The sequence below is a fragment of the Salmo salar genome, chromosome 04 (genome assembly GCF_965601325.2).
Source record: "Salmo salar chromosome 04, fSalSal1, whole genome shotgun sequence".
NCBI lineage: Eukaryota > Metazoa > Chordata > Actinopteri > Salmoniformes > Salmonidae > Salmo > Salmo salar.
The window spans coordinates 82,024,299-82,043,390 of NC_138294.1; the positions used below are offsets into that span (position 1 = coordinate 82,024,299).

The window sequence follows — 19,092 nt, forward strand, 5'->3', positions numbered from 1 at the left end:
TGAATTAACCTTTACTTAATGAGGAAAGTCATTTAAGAACAAATTCTTATTTACAATGACAGCCTACCCCGGGCAAACACTAAACCCGACAACACTGGGCCAATTGTGCGACACCCTATGAGGGCTTTGTGTTGGAGCCTATTTATTCCTATTTAAGAAATAAGAGTTAGGCCTAACGTTACCTGTTCGACAGACGGCAGTGTAGGGCAGTTAAATTAAAACCAAGACTCAAATTAAGGGGGGTATGCCATAGGCCTACTTTTTATTAAAGAAAATTGCAAAAAGCACAGGCCTACCCCTAGTTAGCTGAAGACTTTGATTCATTTAAAACGGATCCGATTATATAAGTGATCTATAACAGCGCTTTGGTCCGCGATGCTTTATGCTAGAAACAAGCAATAAAATACTTGGGAAAGACGTGATTCAGATGCATATGGGATATAATTGTTTCACTTATTTGACATTCATAAGCTGAGACAAACAATTTACTTTGCTTGGGAAGTAATCGAATTCTGTCACTATCATTTGATTAAGTTAGGCTATTCTATTTCTGTACAATAGAAGATGTTTAAACACAGACCTATTTTAAAGAAACACGTGTGACCTTCTCTCGTTGGGATAAGCCACGAAAGAAGAGTAGCCAGCAGTTAAAGCTTCCATTTTTCTGCTTCGGTAGGCTTACTCTGTCTGGGTTGGAAGGGTGGGCCTACCTTTTGAAAGTACCAAGCTCAGAATCCTAATGATGTCTCAGATTTCATTATTTGCTAACAGAGACAGTTTTGATGCAAACAAGACACTGATTGAGCATTGGACAAATATGATCAAATGAATGATAAGATGAACACGTAGGCCTATCTCTTTATCCATTCTTAGTCATTCCAGGAATTTGTGTGGTATTAAAAAAGATTCTGCTAATATGTAAAATGACGTAGAATTGCATGAAATGTTTAGAAAAGGCCTTTCCATTTAATGTTTGCCATGTAATGCTTACACGATGAAGAACAGTTTCTAAAGCTGCATATCTAAGGCTCTGGTCTGTCCAAGAAATGAGGGTAAACGGTAGGTATGTTCTCTGCTATCCACTTTGTTTTAATTATTATTTTGGGTATAGGGGAGGGTCACTTTTTTTCAAGTGTTCAGGAAGGGTTTAGGTAAAATATATTTTGCTGAAGGGAGGGCCATCCATTTTCATTTCAGACAGGTCCGATTTTCTCCATGTAATCCTTATTATAAATAATGTTCACTCCCTTAGAATCACATTTGTCAGTGATTACAGCTGTGAGTCTTTCTGGGTAAGTCTCTAAGAGCTTTGCACACCTGGATTCTACAATATTTGCACATTCTTCAAAAAATTCTTCAAGCTCTGTTATTAAATTGGTTGTTGGTCATTGCTAGACAGCCATTTGCAAGCCGATTGAAGAATAAAATGTAACTAGGCCACTCAGTGACATCTTGGTAAGCCACTCCAGTGTATATTTGTCCTTGTGTTTTAGGTTATTGTCCTGCGAAAGGTGAATTTGTCTCCCAGTGTCTGTTGGAAAGCAGACTGAACCAGGTTTTCCTCTAGGATTCTGCCTGTGCATAGCTCTATTCTGTTTCTTTTCAGCCACCACCATGCTTGAATATATGAAGAGTGGTGCTCAGTGATTTGTTAGATTTGCCCCACATAACACATTGTATTCTGTACAGGCTTCCTTTTTTCACTCTGTCATTTAGATAAGTATTGTTTAGGGGATACCTAGTCAGTTGTAGAACTGAATGCTTTACGCACTTAACCCAACCCCTCTGAATCAGAGAAGTACGGGGGTTGCCATAATCGACATCCACGGTGCCCGGGGAACAGTGTGTTCACTGCCTTGCTTAGGGACACAACGACAGATTTTTACATTGTCAGCTCAGGGATTTGATCCAGCAACCTTTCGGTTATTGGCCCAACGGTCTAACCACTTGGCTACCTGCCGCCCCAGGAATAACTACAATGTTGTTGATCCGACCTCAGTTTTTTCCTATCACAGCCATTAAACTCTGTAACTGTTTTTAAGTCACCAGTTGCCTCATGGTCAAATCCCTGAGCGGTTTCCTTCTTTTCTGGCAACTGAGTTAGGAAGGACGCCTGCATCTTTATAGTGACTGGGTGTATTGAGCCACCATCCAAGGAGTAATGAATAACTTCACCATGCTCAAGAGGCTCCCGAGTGGCACAGTGGTCTAAGGCGCCATCACTACAGACCCTGGTTTGCTTCCAGGCTGTCTTTTCTTCCAGGTATCCATTATGTAAATGTGTTCCATCCCTTTCTGTCTTTTTTTCTCCAATAAATTTGCTAATATTTCTAAAAACATGTTTTTACTTTGTCATTATGGGGGATTGTGTAGATGGGTGAGAAACCAATATATTACATTTATTTTGAATTCAGGCTGTAACAACAAAATGTGGAATAAGTTAAAGGGTATGAATACTTTCGGAAGGCACTGTAGATACAACCATTACTGAACTCAGGAATCCTAAATATCAGCATGTGAAATGTCTCCCTGTTGGTTTCGTGGCTTCATACAGGCAGCATGAGATTGTGATTCAGCTAACTGAGCGTGGACCCTGAGGCTGAAGAGATGAGAAGTGAACAGGCTTACTCAAGCTATGTTCCTGGCATTTTCATGATGTCACCTCCCTCTGTGCCAAGCCAGTTCTCACCCCGTGGTCAGAGCAAATGTTTCCACTGCAGCAAGGCCAGGGGCAAGAAGGACACAGTACTGGTTGCTGTTTAATACACAACATTCACTGGACCTCTACCCATAGTCCTACACTTCTGTAGCCAGAATTTTCACTGGACCCCCAACCGTCACCCCCAGTAGCTTGAATATGAGATCTCAGTCTCTGAAATGTACTGTATCACACAGGTGTTGCCATCCTTGTATGCATTGTGTTTGTCAGTGCAGAATCCCAGTTAGTTGTATGTCCTGTTTGCTACCGTAGGTCTACGCTTAGCGTGATCTCCTCTGGTAACCGTGGGAGTCAGATGAAAGGTACTTTGTGATGGGAAGTGAGATAGTGGTTGGTGTATTCTGGCGTCTCTCCTTCCCCTTCTAGAGTGACGTGCCAAAAACCAAATCCAGATTTTTTTTCTGACATTCAGCACCTCATAATAGGCATTTGTTGTTGTTCACTAACAAACTTGGTAGCGTTCCATCAGAGATGCTAACGAGGCCAGAGACCATGGGGCAATGCCTCCCTTCAACACGCCGATCCAATCACACTGAATTAGAGCAACACAGCCTCTCTCCATATAACATGTAACATATTACGGAAGAGATACAGCAATAACTGTTATTAACTTCTATTAACAGTGTGAATCTGTTCAAGTTGTTTCAAAACGTCTAAACTAGTCAAATGTACTTCAGGACATTTTTAATTAGAAATAGCAAACTCACAGTTTGGTGGAAGGAGAAAGTTTAATGTATTCACAATATAAGAAACATCATGGCATTCAAAATTCCAAGAAACAAATGAAGCACTCTCCACAAGGCAAACAAAACACAAAACAGAGAGGCAACAGTCAGTCAGACACAATGAAGACAGCCAGAGGAAATGCAAGTACAAAGGCTCATTGTCATCACAAGACTGGAATTGATTGAAAACCAATGAACGTGTCATTCATTGTGATCATCTCTCTCTCTAATCTGGTCTCTGTCTCAGTTACAAAACCCTACCCCCAATAAACAAACAATATCTCTTTCAAAAACAGCCCTTTTGTGGGAATTTGAAAAAACACTTTTTGACAAATGGATAAAAGTGATAAGTTAAACAATAATGCATGTTTACATACATAACAGGAAATAGCATGGGTCTGTTAAATGTAAGAATGTGCACTTCTGTTGGTCCTATGCTGTCTCTCTGTTCCCTATGCTGTCTCTCTGGTCTTTCGCATGCCTCAGGAATTCCTTCAGGCCATATAAACAAGAAGTCTGAGGCAGAGTCCCGCTCACTTAACCGTTGAGGCCGTCCTCTGTACAAAGTTTGTTTACCAAACCGAAATGGACATCGCCGTAAATCTCCAAAGAAATGTTTAGGGTGAGAGTTGAACAGTATAAAATCGTAATATTTTGTGGAAATGCATGTTTGCGTTCTCTTCTCTCCAATCATTTGACATTTCACAAAACAATTAACACCATTCTGTTGATGAACATTGAATGTCTTTTTTGTTGTTGCTCCAAACAGGATGTTCAGTTCTGCTACCATCACTGACTGAGGGAGTCCTCAAACAGAAGATCCACACATGGGTGAACGTGATATATAGTCTCGCTATTGTTATTTTACTGCTGCTCTATAATTACTTGATACTCATTTCTTTTTCTTATCCGTATTTTTTTTAAACTGCATTGTTGGTTAGGGGCTCGTAAGTAAGCATTTCACAGTAAGGTCTACACCTGTTGTAATTGGTGCATGTGACAAATACAATTTTATTTGATATAGTACATGAGCACATGTACACTACATGACCAAAAGTGAACATCTCATTCCAAAATCATGGGCATTAATATGGAGTTGGTCCCCCCCTTTGCTGCTATAACAGCCTCCACTCTTCTGGGAAGGCTTTCCACTAGATGTTGGAACATTGCTGCGGAGACTTGCTTCCATTCAGCCACAAGGGCATTAGTGAGGTTGGGCGATTAGGCCTGGCTCGCAGTCAGCGTTCCAATTAATCCCAAATGTGTTCGCTGGGGTTGAGGTCAGGGCTCTGTGGAGGCCAGTCAAGTTCTTCCACACCGATCTCAACAATTTATGTATGGACCTCGCTTTGTGCACGGTGGCATTGTCATACTGAAACAGGAAAGGGCATTCCCCAAGATTTCCCTTTACTGGAACTAAGGGGCCTAGCCCGAACCATGAAAAACAGCCCCAGACCATTATTCCTTCTCCTCCAAACTTTACAGTTGGCACTATGTATTGGGGCAGATAGCGTTCTCCTGGCATCTGCCAAACCCAGATTCGTCCATCACAATGTCAGAAGAGTGATTCATAATTTCAGAGAAGGCGTTTCCACTGCTCCATAGTTTAATGGCTGCGAGCTTTATACCATGGTGATCTTAGGCTTGTGTGCGGCTGCTCAGGCATGGAAACCCATTTAATGAAGCTCCCAACAAACAGTTCTTGAGCTGAAGTTGCTTCCAGAGACATTGTGGAACTCGGTAGTTAATGTGCAACCGAGGACAGACGATTTTTACGCACTACAGCACTCGGTGTTCCCGTTCTGTGACCTATCACTTCGTGGCTGAGCCATTGTTGCTCCTGCACATTTCCACTTCACATTAGCAGTACTTCCAGCTCTAGCAAGGCAGAAATTTGACGAACTGACATGTTGGAAAGGTGGCATCCTATGACGCTGCCACGTTGAAAGTCACTGAGCTCTTCGCCAAGGCCGTTCTACTGCCAATTTTCTTCTATGGGGATTGCTGGCTGGTGCTTGATTTAGCCAAATCCACTAATTAGAAGAATGAGTAGGTGTTCCAAAGGTTTTTCCTTTATTATTACAACTACAATAATAGTGAAGACATCAGAACTATGAAATAACACATATGGAATCAGGTAGTAACCCAAAAAAAGTGTTAAAGCAAAATATATTTTACATTTGAGATTCTTCAAATAGCCACCCTTTGCCTTGATGACAACTTTGCACACTCTTGGCATTCTCTCAACCAGCTGTATCTAGAGTATGAGGAGCAATAAAATATTCATCTGTGAATTAATAGGATTGGGAAAACAAACAAGGACCAAATACCAAGAAAACCCACGGTACTGTTACGCAACAGGAAAAGGCTTCTCTCATAATAATCCCCTCACAATGAACACATATCAATCAGAGTGCTGCAAGTAAGCCTTGCTGGATCATCATTAAGCACAGAATAATAACAGCTCTCTGTGCTTTCACTTGGTCAAATATTCAATAGAAATGAATAACAAAACCATAACATTGATCATATCGAAACAGAACGACATCACACAAGACATTAATTATTATGGAAATAATGTCTAAAATGAAGATTTATTGTAGTGCAATTCCACACAAGTCAAAACAAATAAATACGCTCCCTCATGAGGAGGGCTTTTTCTGGGTAAGGCTTACATTGAAGGTCACCATAGGGATTCCATATTATTAGAGTGAGAACAGATTCACTGCTTCTAGAGTGCAGAGACGGCCAACAACAACAAAAAACATCTGGCGGGAAGGAGGTAGAGGACCGACAGGGAGAGTTAAAACACCTGTGGTCAAGTTCTTGGGCATTTCATTTTTAATAATTTAAAGTAAGCATAGTTTGTGAGATCCAAAGGATATTTTCAAGCAAATAATCTGGAATGGAAATGCTTCATTTCATTTTAAGAGGTTTACCTCTTTAGTGGAACTTTGTCAGCATGAGACCACAATACATGACTGTAGCCTAAATAGCAATGGTAATACTGTACATAATCGGCCTCGTTGAATGTGCTTATGTACCATATAAAACCCCATAATGCGGAGAATTCCTCTACAAATCAGTAGAAAAAAATAACATTGGCTGGAGTAAGGCTTAGCGTTTGAAATAAATGTTTTCAAAAGAAAACAGAAACGTGCAGTCACATATCAAAGTGTTTTTTTTTTCATTCACCTTTTTGGTTTTTATCTAGTGCCTTCATTTTAAATGCATAAAAAAAAAAATACAAATATATGGAGATTAAATCTACCGCCTATTTTGACTGAGATATACAGCATTTATCACCCTCTTTCAAGCTCTGACAGACACATACAGTCTAGTATGAATGATGAACAAGACCACAAGGCCAGAATACAATCCTAAATACAATCCTAAATACAATCCTAAAGCTTATTTTATATATATCTTTTTTTTATATATCTTTTTTTAAGTTGCAGGCAGAGGTGAAAAGGACATATCACTTTTCATTTTAAAAGGTGATGTACAGGACATTCCACATTGTAGTCCTAACTTCAACACCCTTCTAAGACACATATATTCCTTACACATACTATACTTACACATACTATACATATGGACACCCATGTGATTGTGCTGGCTGGTAACAACCCAGGATGGAGGAAGCAGAGGGGATTCAGGGCTCTATAAGCCCAGAGAGGTGATGGATGGCTGGGGGAGATGAGTAGAATGGTGACCTAGTGGTGGTCCTCATGGAGGGAGGGTGTTGAGCAGGGACTCCAGCTGCTCTTCCCCCAGACGCTGCGTCTCATCTAGGTCCTTCATCCTGATGAGGAGCGAGGCCTTGGTCTGAACAAAGCGCCGGTAGTCCTGGAGCTGCTCGGCTGTCAGGCAGCGAGACAGGAAGTTAGACACCATCTGCTCCCGTCTGTCCAGGTTGTCCTTCAGGTCTTTGGCATCCTCCCGCTGCTTACACAGTAGACGGTGACGGTTGTCCAGAGAATCCTGCCAAGGGATTAAAAAAAAGATTGCTTAATTTCATCCACAACATTCCCTAAAATGTTTAATCATTATCCAATGTGTACTAGTAGTGTAAATGGAAAGGCGTTTTGCTGTTCAGTTCCACAGTAAAGTGGTGCAGTATTTGTTTAAGTCAACAGAGGGCAGGGCAGATAGAAATGTGCATGGAAACTGGTTGAGTTTCAGTGACTCATTGTAAATACCAGCACTGCTGATAGCAGCAGAAAATACAATGCCCTAAAACACACTCAATAAACAGGACAGTCAATGTGAAATTCACAGAAAATAATTCAACTATGAGCCTATTGAATGCACATCTGTTCAAAGCATGACTACAGTCTCTCACTTTCTCCTCTGCGTCTGTGTGCTGGTCCACGGTACTCAAGGCGTTCTGCACGCGGGCTAGCCGGGCGGACAGACACAGAAGCAGGCTAACCACGCGCTCCAAGTCTCCTACGAACAGGCCGTAGCGCTCCAGCTCCACTGCTGTACAGTGCTCCCGAACCAGGGCCTCCACGGCCTCGCCACGCATCCCATTCTCCTTCACCTCCACCTGCAGGGCACCACGGGGCTCCCCCAAGGCCAGCAGGCGCTCCTCAATACACGTCACTAGCAGCCTCTGTAGGAAGGGGAGGGAATTGGGGAGTTTGAGAGAGAACACTATACTTTACAATATAGTCTGCTTGTGGGTGTGTGATTTGTGAAAGAGAGGAGACATAAGGCTTGTCACGGTCAGCTCAAAACAAACAGGATATAAGATAGGAGTCTGACAGTTTCTGGCATCTCAATAATCTGGTCAGACGTTAAGCTGATGCCAAACATAGTTAAACTGCATCCAGGGCACAGTTTTCAAAATGTTTTATCCAGAATGATACAGATTCTGTAATCCTCTTTTTTGCTATCCAGGATCAGATCGATCTGGCATTTTTGAGCCAGTTTGAGAAAATAACCTGATAGGATCCTTTCTGACCCAGAGACCACAATATCACAGAATCCACATTTTCAGTTCTTTGAAGAGGCCTCTTCGCCATCTACTGGGCAGGTTGTGGTACTACTTCCCAACTCAACAGAAAACAAAGTTGATTAAACTACATGTATAAAGGCTGATAAAAAAAAAGTATAATTTTGGGGTTTTTAAACATACAATCCTGATTAAAGCTCAGATTGGATTACCAAATCGTTATCCTATCCAGAGGATCAGAATATAACTTTTCAGTTTTGAAAAACCCAATTCTAACCAATTCTATCCTATCCGATTGCCGAAATCCGATCGGAAAACTTTTGAAAAACTGGGCCCTGATGATATTCAGATCACATGAGGTTGGTATCTGAAGCAGAAAAAGTGGAATGTTATCAAACACATGGTTTCCAGGTGTTTGCTGCCATTCCATTTGCTCCGTTCCAGACATTATTATGAGCCGTTCTCCCCTCCGCAGACCCCACAGATTCAGATGACATCATCAACTGGCAGAGATCAAGTAAATACACTTCTATAACAACAACAAAAAATGCAGAGCTAAATGACCTTCTTCTCTGTGACATCCATCTTGCTTAGTGGCTCTGGTTGGGGTTGGACTTCCTCATCAACAGGAGATGTGGGAGGTGCTTCAGGATCATCCACTGTTTTAGAGCTTTAGGAAGAGAGACACACACACACACACAGATATTGATGTATATGGATGAGATCAACCTCGGAATAATGTCCCTGCATCTTTAGCCATGCATTTGTCTTTACATGGACACGTGTCTTTTAATCTATCCAGGTGCAGTGACGTAACACCTGCTGATCCAGGATGTGGCCATCAGACACCTGAACAGTACAACGTAACACCTGCTGATCCAGGATGTGGCCATCAGACACCTGAACAGTACGACGTAACACCTGCTGATCCAGGATGTGGCCATCAGACACCTGAACAGTACAACGTAACACCTGCTGATCCAGGATGTGGCCATCAGACACCTGAACAGTACGACGTAACACCTGCTGATCCAGGATGTGGCCATCAGACACCTGAACAGTACGACGTAACACCTGCTGATCCAGGATGTAGCCATCAGACACCTGAACAGTACAACGTAACACCTGCTGATCCAGGATGTGGCCATCAGACACCTGAACAGTACAACGTAACACCTGCTGATCCAGGATGTAGCCATCAGACACCTGAACAGTACAACGTAACACCTGCTGATCCAGGATGTGGCCATCAGACACCTGAACAGTACGACGTAACACCTGCTGATCCAGGATGTGGCCATCAGACACCTGAACAGTACGACGTAACACCTGCTGATCCAGGACGTGGCCATCAGACACCTGAACAGTACAACGTAACACCTGCTGATCCAGGACGTGGCCATCAGACACCTGAACAGTACAACGTAACACCTGCTGATCCAGGACGTGGCCATCAGACACCTGAACAGTACGACGTAACACCTGCTGATCCAGGACGTGGCCATCAGACACCTGAACAGTACAACGTAACACCTGCTGATCCAGGACGTGGCCATCAGACACCTGAACAGTACAACGTAACACCTGCTGATCCAGGACGTGGCCATCAGACACCTGAACAGTACAACGTAACACCTGCTGATCCAGGATGTGGCCATCAGACACCTGAACAGTACAACGTAACACCTGCTGATCCAGGATGTGGCCATCAGACACCTGAACAGTACAACGTAACACCTGCTGATCCAGGATGTGGCCATCAGACACCTGAACAGTACGACGTAACACCTGCTGATCCAGGACGTGGCCATCAGACACCTGAACAGTACGACGTAACAATGAGATACTCACCCGTCAGCAGCATGCAGTGTCATGCTGCTTTCTCTTTGCTTCTTCTTATAGTGCTCCTCCATCAACAGAGTGTCTTCTGACAGCAGCTGCTCCATCAGCATCAGCGCCGTCTTACGATTGGTCAACGGGTACAGTACCCGTGCCAGCGATTGGTCTGCTGTGACCACGTCCTCCACCAGCTCCTCCCACTTTGGCTCCTCAGTGGTGGGTGTCTTTTCTGGGCTCTCTGTCTCTCCTGCTGGGGTCTCCTCCTCCTTCTCGGTTTCCTTGTCTTCTCCTGGGTGTTGGCCCTCTCCACTCTGGCAGGTGTCAGGGTCTGGTGTGGTGGAGGAAGTTGTAAGGGGCTCACTAGCTGCTGGAGCAGGGGCTAGAGTCTCTCCCTCTGTCAGATTATCAGAAAGGGCTGGGCCCTCGTCCTCCACTTGGCTCCCTGGTTCAGGTGGTATGACCCACAGAGTCGGGTCTGTGGTGACTCCACAGCTCAGGGAGACTTCCTGAGAGGCCTCGGGTTGAGGAGTCTCAATGGGCTCGTCCACTGACTGCTCTCTCTCCACAGTGTGTTGTATAGGAGGGGCAGTTTTCACACTGCTGGAAAAAGAGAGATATTAGAAAATGGAATATCAACAGTGATCAATAGCCATTGTTACTTTATACAGTGCCCTCCACTAATATTGGCACCCTTGGTAAATATGAGCAAAACCGGCTGTAAAAAAAATATACTGCTCAAAAAAATAAAGGGAACACTTAAACAACACAATGTAACTCCAAGTCAATCACACTTCTGTGAAATCAAACTGTCCACTTAGGAAGCAACACTGATTGACAATAAATTTCACATGCTGTTGTGCAAATGGAATAGACAACAGGTGGAAATTATAGGCAATAAGCAAGACACCCCCAATAAAGGAGTGGTTCTGCAGGTGGAGACCACAGACCACTTCTCAGTTCCTATGCTTCCTGGCTGGTGTTTTGGTCACTTTTGAATGCTGACGGTGCTTTCACTCTAGTGGTAGCATGAGACGGAGTCTACAACCCACACAAGTGGCTCAGGTAGTGCAGCTCATCCAGGATGGCACATCAATGCGAGCTGAGGCAAGAAGGTTTGCTGTGTCTGTCAGCGTAGTGTCCAGAGCATGGAGGCGCTACCAGGAGACAGGCCAGTACATCAGGAGACGTGGAGGAGGCGTGGAGGAGGCCGTAGGAGGGCAACAACCCAGCAGCAGGACCGCTACCTCCGCCTTTGTGCAAGGAGGGGCAGGAGGAGCACTGCCAGAGCCCTGCAAAATGACCTCCAGCAGGCCACAAATGTGCATGTGTCTGCTCAAACGGTCAGAAACAGACTCCATGAGGGTGGTATGAGGGCCCGACGTCCACAGGTGGGGGTTGTGCTTACAGCCCAACACCGTGCAGGACGTTTGGCATTTGCCAGAGAACACCAAGATTGGCAAATTCGCCACTGGCACCCTGTGCTCTTCACAGATGAAAGCAGGTTCACACTGAGCACGTGACAGACGTGATAGAGTCTGGAGACGCCGTGGAGAATGTTCTGCTGCCTGCAACATCCTCCAGCATGACCGGTTTGGCGGTGGGTCAGTCATGGTGTGGGGTGGCATTTCTTTGGGGGGCTGCACAGCCCTCCATGTGCTCGCCAGAGGTAGCCTGACTGCCATTAGGTACCGAGATGAGATCCTCCGACCCCTTGTGAGACCATATATTGGCCCTGGGTTCCTCCTAATGCAAGACAATGCTAGACCTCATGTGGCTGGAGTGTGTCAGCAGTTCCTGCAAGAGGAAGGCATTGATGCTATGGACTGGCCCACCCGTTCCCCAGACCTGAATCCAATTGAGCACATCTGGGACATCATGTCTCGCTCCATCTACCAACGCCACGTTGCACCACAGACTGTCCAGGAGTTGGCGGATGCTTTAGTCCAGGTCTGGGAGGAGATCCCTCAGGAGACCATCCGCCACCTCATCAGGAGCATGCCCAGGCGTTGTAGGGAGGTCATACAGGCACGTGGAGGCCACACACACTACTGAGCCTAATTTTTACTTGTTTTAAGGACATTACATCAAAGTTGGATCAGCCTGTAGTGTGGTTTTCCACTTTAATTTTAAGTGTGACTCCAAATCCAGACCTCCATGGGTTGATAAATTGGATTTCCATGGATTATTTTTCTGTGATTTTGTTGTCAGCACATTCAAGTATGTAAAGAAAAAAGTATTTAATAAGATTATTTCTTTCATTCAGATCTAGGATGTGTTGTTTAAGTATTTTTTTGAGCAGTGTATATAAATAAAAAACGTTTTTTTCTTGGTCTTCCATTCAAAATATTCACAAAAATCTCACTTTTATTAAAAATAAATTCTTACATTAAAACAAATATTTTTCTCAAATATATGTCTGCCACAATTATTGGCACCCCTTCATTCAATACTTTGTGCAACCTCCCTTTGCCAAGATAACTCAGCTGTTTTCTCCTGTAATGGGTAATGAGGTTGGAGAACACATGGCAAGGGATCTGAGACCATTCCTCCATCCAGAATCTCCAGATCCTTCAGACTCTGAGGTCCACGCTTGTGGACTCTCCTCTTCAGCTCATCCCACAGGTTTTCTATGGGGTTTAGGCCAGGGGACTGGGATGGCCATGGCAAAACCTTGATTCTGTGGTCAGTGAACCATTTTTGTGTTGATGTGGAGGTGTGCTTTGGTTCGTTGTCCTGCTGGAAGATCCAACCAAGGCCCAGTTAGAGCTTCCTAGCAGAGGCAGTCAGGTTTTGATTTAACATCTGCTGGTACTTGGAGTCCATGATATTATGTATCCTAACAAGTTGTCCAGATCCTTTGGAAGAAAAACAGGCCCACAACAAAGATAAACCACCATACTTCACAGTAGGGATGAGGTACTTTTCTGCATGGATATCTTTCAGTCTACTCCAAACCCACCTCTAGTGTTTGTGTCCAAAAAGCTCAATTTTGGTCTCATCTGACCATAGAACCTGGTCCCATTGAAAGTTCCAGTAACGTTTGGCAAACTGTAGGCGCTTGAGTTTGTTGTTTGATTGGCCTGTATGTCACCTCATATTTATACCCCAGTGAAACAGGAAGTCATAGCATACCACTTAAGTATTCCTAATCACTCAAGTGAACTTAAAACATAAAATATGAATGGGAATATACTTTAGTTAGATTTTACTCATAAGAATTTTTATGGATGCCAATAATTGTGGCACACATGTTTTGGAGAAAAATATTTATTTCACATTTTTTCTTTTTCTTTTCTTTTTTTCAATCATTTTATTTCAATTAAAAAGGTTCGATTTTTTTAATGAAAGACCAAGAGGATAAACAGCAAAGACACTTATTTACAGCCCGTTTTGCTCATATTTACCAAGGGTGCCAATATAAGTAGAGGGCACTGTACATTAACTTAATGATGAGAATTTGGTTTGGAGAGCGAGGGTCACTTTATCATAATATAGTCACATACTTGGAGCCAGTCTTGCTCTCGCCAGTGCCACTGGGATGGGTATGTATGGAGGGAAAAGTTGAGGTGGACTTGACCAATCTCTCACTGGACTGCTGAACGTTAGGGGACGGTGGGAGTGTGACGTCGCAGGAGAGCCCAGTGGTCTCCACCACCTCTTTAACCAAAGTGACAAAGTTGTATGATCCAGGGGACCCATCTGAACGAGCCCTGACCTGAGACGAGGTGTTTGATTCTGGGGAGTTAGGCGTAGTGGACATCCTGGTGCTTTTTGTCATCTCCCTACTTTTCTCCCTACTGCCCAGCTGTGGTGCAGAGTCCTGCTTGAAGAGGGGCTTCCTCTGGGTCTGCCCCTGGGCTTTCTCCTGGCTCTCGCTGAAGGATGATACGCTGATTTTTTCCTGGCCTGGTCCTGGGGCCCCCTGCCTGCTGCGGAGCTGGCCCAGCTGCTCAGAGCTCTCACTGAGGAGTGAGGAGCTGCTGACCTGGGACACACCCAACTCCTCCAGGGACTTTCCCCGCTTGACCACCATCCGGACCCGCCGACCCATCACCCGGACCCGCTGACCCTCAGGGACTAGCATCGCTTGGTCTCTCCTTACCACCACACTCTCCTCATCCACTGGCCTCTGAGTCTGAGCACTGAAAAGTTATACAGAGATTGTGATGAGCTAGAGATGCTTTGGAAACTTACGTTCCTGGTTCCGCTCAGATATTCTATGCCTTTACCTTACCCTAACCATAGCTGATGAAAAAATGACTCCCTGAACATAGCTGAAATTAATTTTTATCTACATACTTCATAGAATGGAATGTTGGTATATGGGTGTTCACTTTCAGTGCTGCAATAAATCACATCTGAGTAAACATCCATGCTCAACAGCATGGCATGGTAGACCATAAATCTTACATCCACTTTCACAATAAACACGTGAGGGCAACATACCTGGACGTGTCCATAGCATTGACTGGTGATGGATCATTCATGTAGTTGTGACCCTGCAGCCAAACATACCAAGAATCCCCATTCATAACACCCTTTGAACATCTGTGTTACATTCAGTAAAGTGACATGGTCCTCAATAAAAAAAAAACTCAATACAATTCTATAAATCCTATTCAATTATTTTAAATGCAATAATATCAAGAGTTCTGATGAGGCTTACCTGAAATGCATGGGGTGTTGAGGGGAAGCGGTTTCTGAACAACTCAGGTGGTTCTGGTTGGTCCAGAAGACTCTCCACAGAGGCAGACTTCCCCTGAGAGGGGCTGGGTGACTCTCTCCAGCTAGCCTGGTGGGAATGACCTCCGGACTGAGAGGAGCCGGAGCTGAACTGGGCATACTTCATGGAGCTGGAGGTCGAGTCCAGGACGCATCCAGCGGAATGGGGCCTGTACAGCTTCTTCTTGAGGCCTCCTTTATTCCCAGACTGAGGCTTGAGACCCCAGTCAGATGGCTTCCCAGCCATGGAGTGCCTCTGGTTGGGGGATTGAGAGGCTTGAGGGGCAGGCTGCTGGGGCTTAGCCACCTTGAGGCCCGTCTTGCGCTCCATGTAGGCCACCAGGGCCTTGTGCTGGAGGTGCTGCAGGGAGGTCTTGGAGAGGCTGGAGGTGGACAGGGCCCTGCCTTTGGTCTCAAACATCTTCCTCCTAGCTGCCACCAGGCCCTGTTCTCCCAGCTCCTCCTCATCGCCTGAAAGTACCAGCAGTCCTACTTCACCCGAGTCACCCAGCTGGTTCAGCTTCTCCGGCTCTGAGTAGCACAGCTTCTTCTGCTCTGAAGTCAGACACCTCCTGCCCCCGATACGAGCCAACTGAGGCTGGGCAATGTTCGCTGGCCTCCCGTTCTCCTTTTCACCGTCCTTCACCACGCTCTCTTTCTCAACCTCCTTCAGCATTTCCTTTATGTCCTCCTTATCTGTCCCCTCAGAGTGTGTTGGGGAGGGGGTGAGTGTGTCTGCTGAGGTCTCAGAGTCCTGTGAAGAGGAGACTGTGTGAAGTACCGTGGGCCTGAGCTCAGGCCTCTGCCTCACTCTGTGGGGCCAGGACAGCTGCAGGTCACTCCTCTTAAAGGAGGTCTCCCTGAGGACCTTATCCTGGGCGCCCTTCAGTTTCTCCTTGTAGTACTTCTTAAAGGAGTCGTCCAGCGTGTTGCAGGGGTGGGCGATCGCCTCCGTGCTCTCCTCCTTGGATGTTTCACCGTGTGGTGTCCTATCACTACAGCTAACGGGAGCTTGCCTTTCCTCATGAGCAGCATTGAGGCCTGCATCTTCACCTTGCATACTGACCTCAATGTCATTTTTGGGCTTCAAATTCAAATTTAGGGCCGCCCTGTTGGCTCCAGTGAGGTGGTAGAGCAGCGGGGTGTTTTCCTTGTTGATCTTCTGGCTGGCCACGCCTCCTAATGGCCGCCTCCTCCCTGCGTTGATTTGTTCGTCTCTCTTGTGGTGGGTGGCCTGCTCCATGCTGATCGGTGGAGGGACTTCCTGGCTGTGGGAATTTGATAACAGCGGACAGTTCTCCTCTCGGCCGCAGGAGAAGATGTGGTGGTTGGGGCTGTGATGCCTGCCGATCTCTCTGCTCTGGACCTTGAGACTTTGTTGTAAAGCATCGGAACTGCGGGAGCGCTGGTTTAAAATGTGAGAGGGGCCATATGAAATCCTACTCCGAGTCTGTTTCACCTCATCTTGGCTTCTATCTTGACTCTTGGTGTAAAACTCTCTGACATCGGTTGTTGTGGTGTCATGGGTGATATAGTGCCTCTGTTGGGTGTTCCTGAACATGTGGTCCATGGTGCTGTGCAACCTCTCCCTGTCCACAGGCTCGGACACAGGGCTCTCACTGCCTTCCCCTGACACACACAGAGAACCATGCTTCAGACTGGACTCTGACGACTTACAAACACCTGTAACGAAGTAGAACTGGCCCTTGTGTTGGATGCTGCTGTTGACCATGTTCTGTGCCACATGCAAGGGGATGGCGGATTGCGGTGGCTCCGGCAGGAGGGACCCGCGGGGCTCTTGCGTCCTCTTACGGTGACCCTCCGAATGGCCGCCACCACCAGCCTGCTGATTAGGGTGCTGCTCAGGCTGACTCATGCGAGGGGGTGATCGGCTTAAGATGTTTGCTGACGTTTGCTGCTCAGGGTTCTTATCCATGTGGTCAGAGTTGACTGGGTCCCTGTGATAGGGCTGTGAGGCCCGACGACCATAGACTCGGTCTGGCCTGAGACAGGCAGCATCAGGATTAGCTGTCCGGGGTCGTGGAGGAGACCTGTCTGCCAGCTGGCCCTCGGGACTGTGCTGCGCCCTGCAGTTCTCCAGGTTCCTGGTGGCTATGAAGCTGTCCAGGCGGTCGGGGGGTGGAGGCAGCTGAGGAGGAGGGGGTGGCAGCTTTTCTTGATTCTGATCACAGTACTGTGTTGCACTCAGGCAGCCATTGTTGTTACGATACTGGTTTGAGATGGCCTCCATGGAGCGGTAGAGCTGATCCATGCTCTTGGCGTCAGAGTCGAGGACATTGGGGTGGTAGATGGCCTTCACATACTTCAGGTCGGCATAGTGCAGGCTGTGGTGCTGGAGGTCATCTGGAAGGAAGGGGTAGTCTGGGGCGTTGGAGCCCCCAGAGAAGGAGCTGTAGGCCGAGTCGCCCTTGCCGTGGTGGTATGTGAACTGGTCGATGCTGCTGGTGGACTTGGCTGGGGAGAGCCGACTCAATGGTAGGCTCAGGGGGTGCAGGTCCAGGTTGCTCATTTTCTCAAAGTTTAAATTATAGGAATCCATCTGGCTTTGGAAACTGAAGTGTGGACACAAGTGAAATGGAGGTGACACCGACACATTCACCTTCAGTCTTTCACTTGAGAACTCAGGGTCATTTTCTGCCTTCTAAGCTTCTTTAGTAGTGGGCTTCTTGAATAACAAAGAAAAGCAAAAACAGAATGGTTATCTTAACAGAAATTAAATGTTATTTAACATGCTCCATTTCCTCCTCCTACAGCTGGGAGGTGTGGAAAACCCAACCCAAATATAGTTTCTTGCCAACAAAAAAACTCATAGGAAATGAGCTGCTTTCTCAGCGTAGCGGACTGTGTTGACTACTAATACTGTGTTTGTGTTAGATTCTCAACATGGCATGTCAACTGGGGCAACAACACTCGCTAGTTCAAAAGGTACAACCACAGAGCCTTCAATCTACACGCAATTAATAGAAATTCTCAGAGGATTGCAGGGTTTTTCTGCATATAAATTTCGTATTTCCCCCCCCGGGCCACCTATGTACAAATAGTAAAAAAAAAGAATTAAAAAAAAAAAGATTTATTTCAGATTAAAAAAAAGAAAAACTTTTTTTTTCGGTGTAACACTCAGACAGGACACGTTTGTCAGGGGTGCAGTGTTTCCCTATATTAATTTAGCAGTACTCCAAAAAATATTTATACATACCATACCTACCCGTTCAAAAGTTTGGGGTCACTTAGAAATGTCCTTGTTTTTGAAAGAAAAGCACATTTTCTGTCCATTAAAATAACATCAAATTGATCAGAAATACAGTATAGACATTGTTAATGTTGTAAATGGCTATTGTAGCTGGAAACGGCAGATTTATTTATGGAATATCTACATAGGCGTACAGAGGCCCATTATGAGCAACCATCACTCCTGTGTTCCAATGGCACGTTGTGTTAGCTAATCCAAGTTTCATTTTAAAAGGCTAATTGATCATTTGAAAACCCTTTTGCAATTATGTTAGCACAGCTGAAAACTGTTGTCCTGATTAAAGAAGCAATAAAACTGGCCTTCTTTAGACTAGTTGAGTATCTGGAGCATCAGCAATTGTGGGTTCGATTACAGGCTCAAAATGGCCAGAAACAAAGAACTTTCTTCTGAAATCTGTCAGTCTATACTTGTTCTGAGAAATGAAGGCTATACCATGCGAGAAATTGCCAAGAAACTGAAGATCTCGTACAACACTGTGTACTACTCCCTTCACAGAACAGCACAAACTGGCTCTAACCACAATAGAAAAGAGTGGGAGGCCCCGGTGCACAACTGAGCAAGAGGACAAGTACATTAGAGTGTCTAGTTTGAGAAACAGAAGCCTCACAAGTCCTCAACTGGCAGCTTCATTAAATAATATCCGCAAAACACCCGTCTCAACGTCAACAGTGAAGAGGTGACTCCGGGATGCTGGCCTTCTAGGAAGAGTTCCTCTGTCCAGTGTCTGTGTTCTTTTGCCCATCTTAAGATTTTATTTTTATTGGCCAGTCTGAAATATGGCCTTTTCTTTGCAACTAAGCCTAGAAGGCCAGCATCCCGGAGTCGCCTCTTCACTGTTGACGTTGAGACTGGTGTT

General features: G+C 45.4%; 1 protein-coding gene across 3 annotated transcripts in view; it reads right to left on the reverse strand.

Annotated features, from left to right (window-relative positions):
- Nucleotides 1-3,428: 3,428 nt before the first annotated feature.
- Nucleotides 3,429-19,092, reverse strand: part of LOC106603850 (protein Shroom1) — a 39,400-nt gene continuing 23,736 nt past the window's right edge. Inside the window, exons 2-8 of one of the 3 annotated variants that reach the window (XM_014198049.3) lie at nt 14,910-17,651; nt 14,690-14,742; nt 13,747-14,385; nt 10,256-10,840; nt 8,969-9,074; nt 7,790-8,062; nt 3,429-7,428 (exon numbers count right to left, since the gene is read on the reverse strand). In XM_014198049.3, coding sequence (XP_014053524.2) covers nt 7,174-7,428; nt 7,790-8,062; nt 8,969-9,074; nt 10,256-10,840; nt 13,747-14,385; nt 14,690-14,742; nt 14,910-17,525 — 4,527 coding nt within the window. In that variant the 5' untranslated portion in view covers nt 17,526-17,651 and the 3' untranslated portion in view covers nt 3,429-7,173. Of the gene's footprint in view, nt 7,429-7,789; nt 8,063-8,968; nt 9,075-10,255; nt 10,844-13,746; nt 14,386-14,689; nt 14,743-14,909; nt 18,892-19,092 lie in introns of those variants that run through there. The other 2 variants (XM_014198046.3, XM_014198047.3) reach the window with 2 other exon arrangements.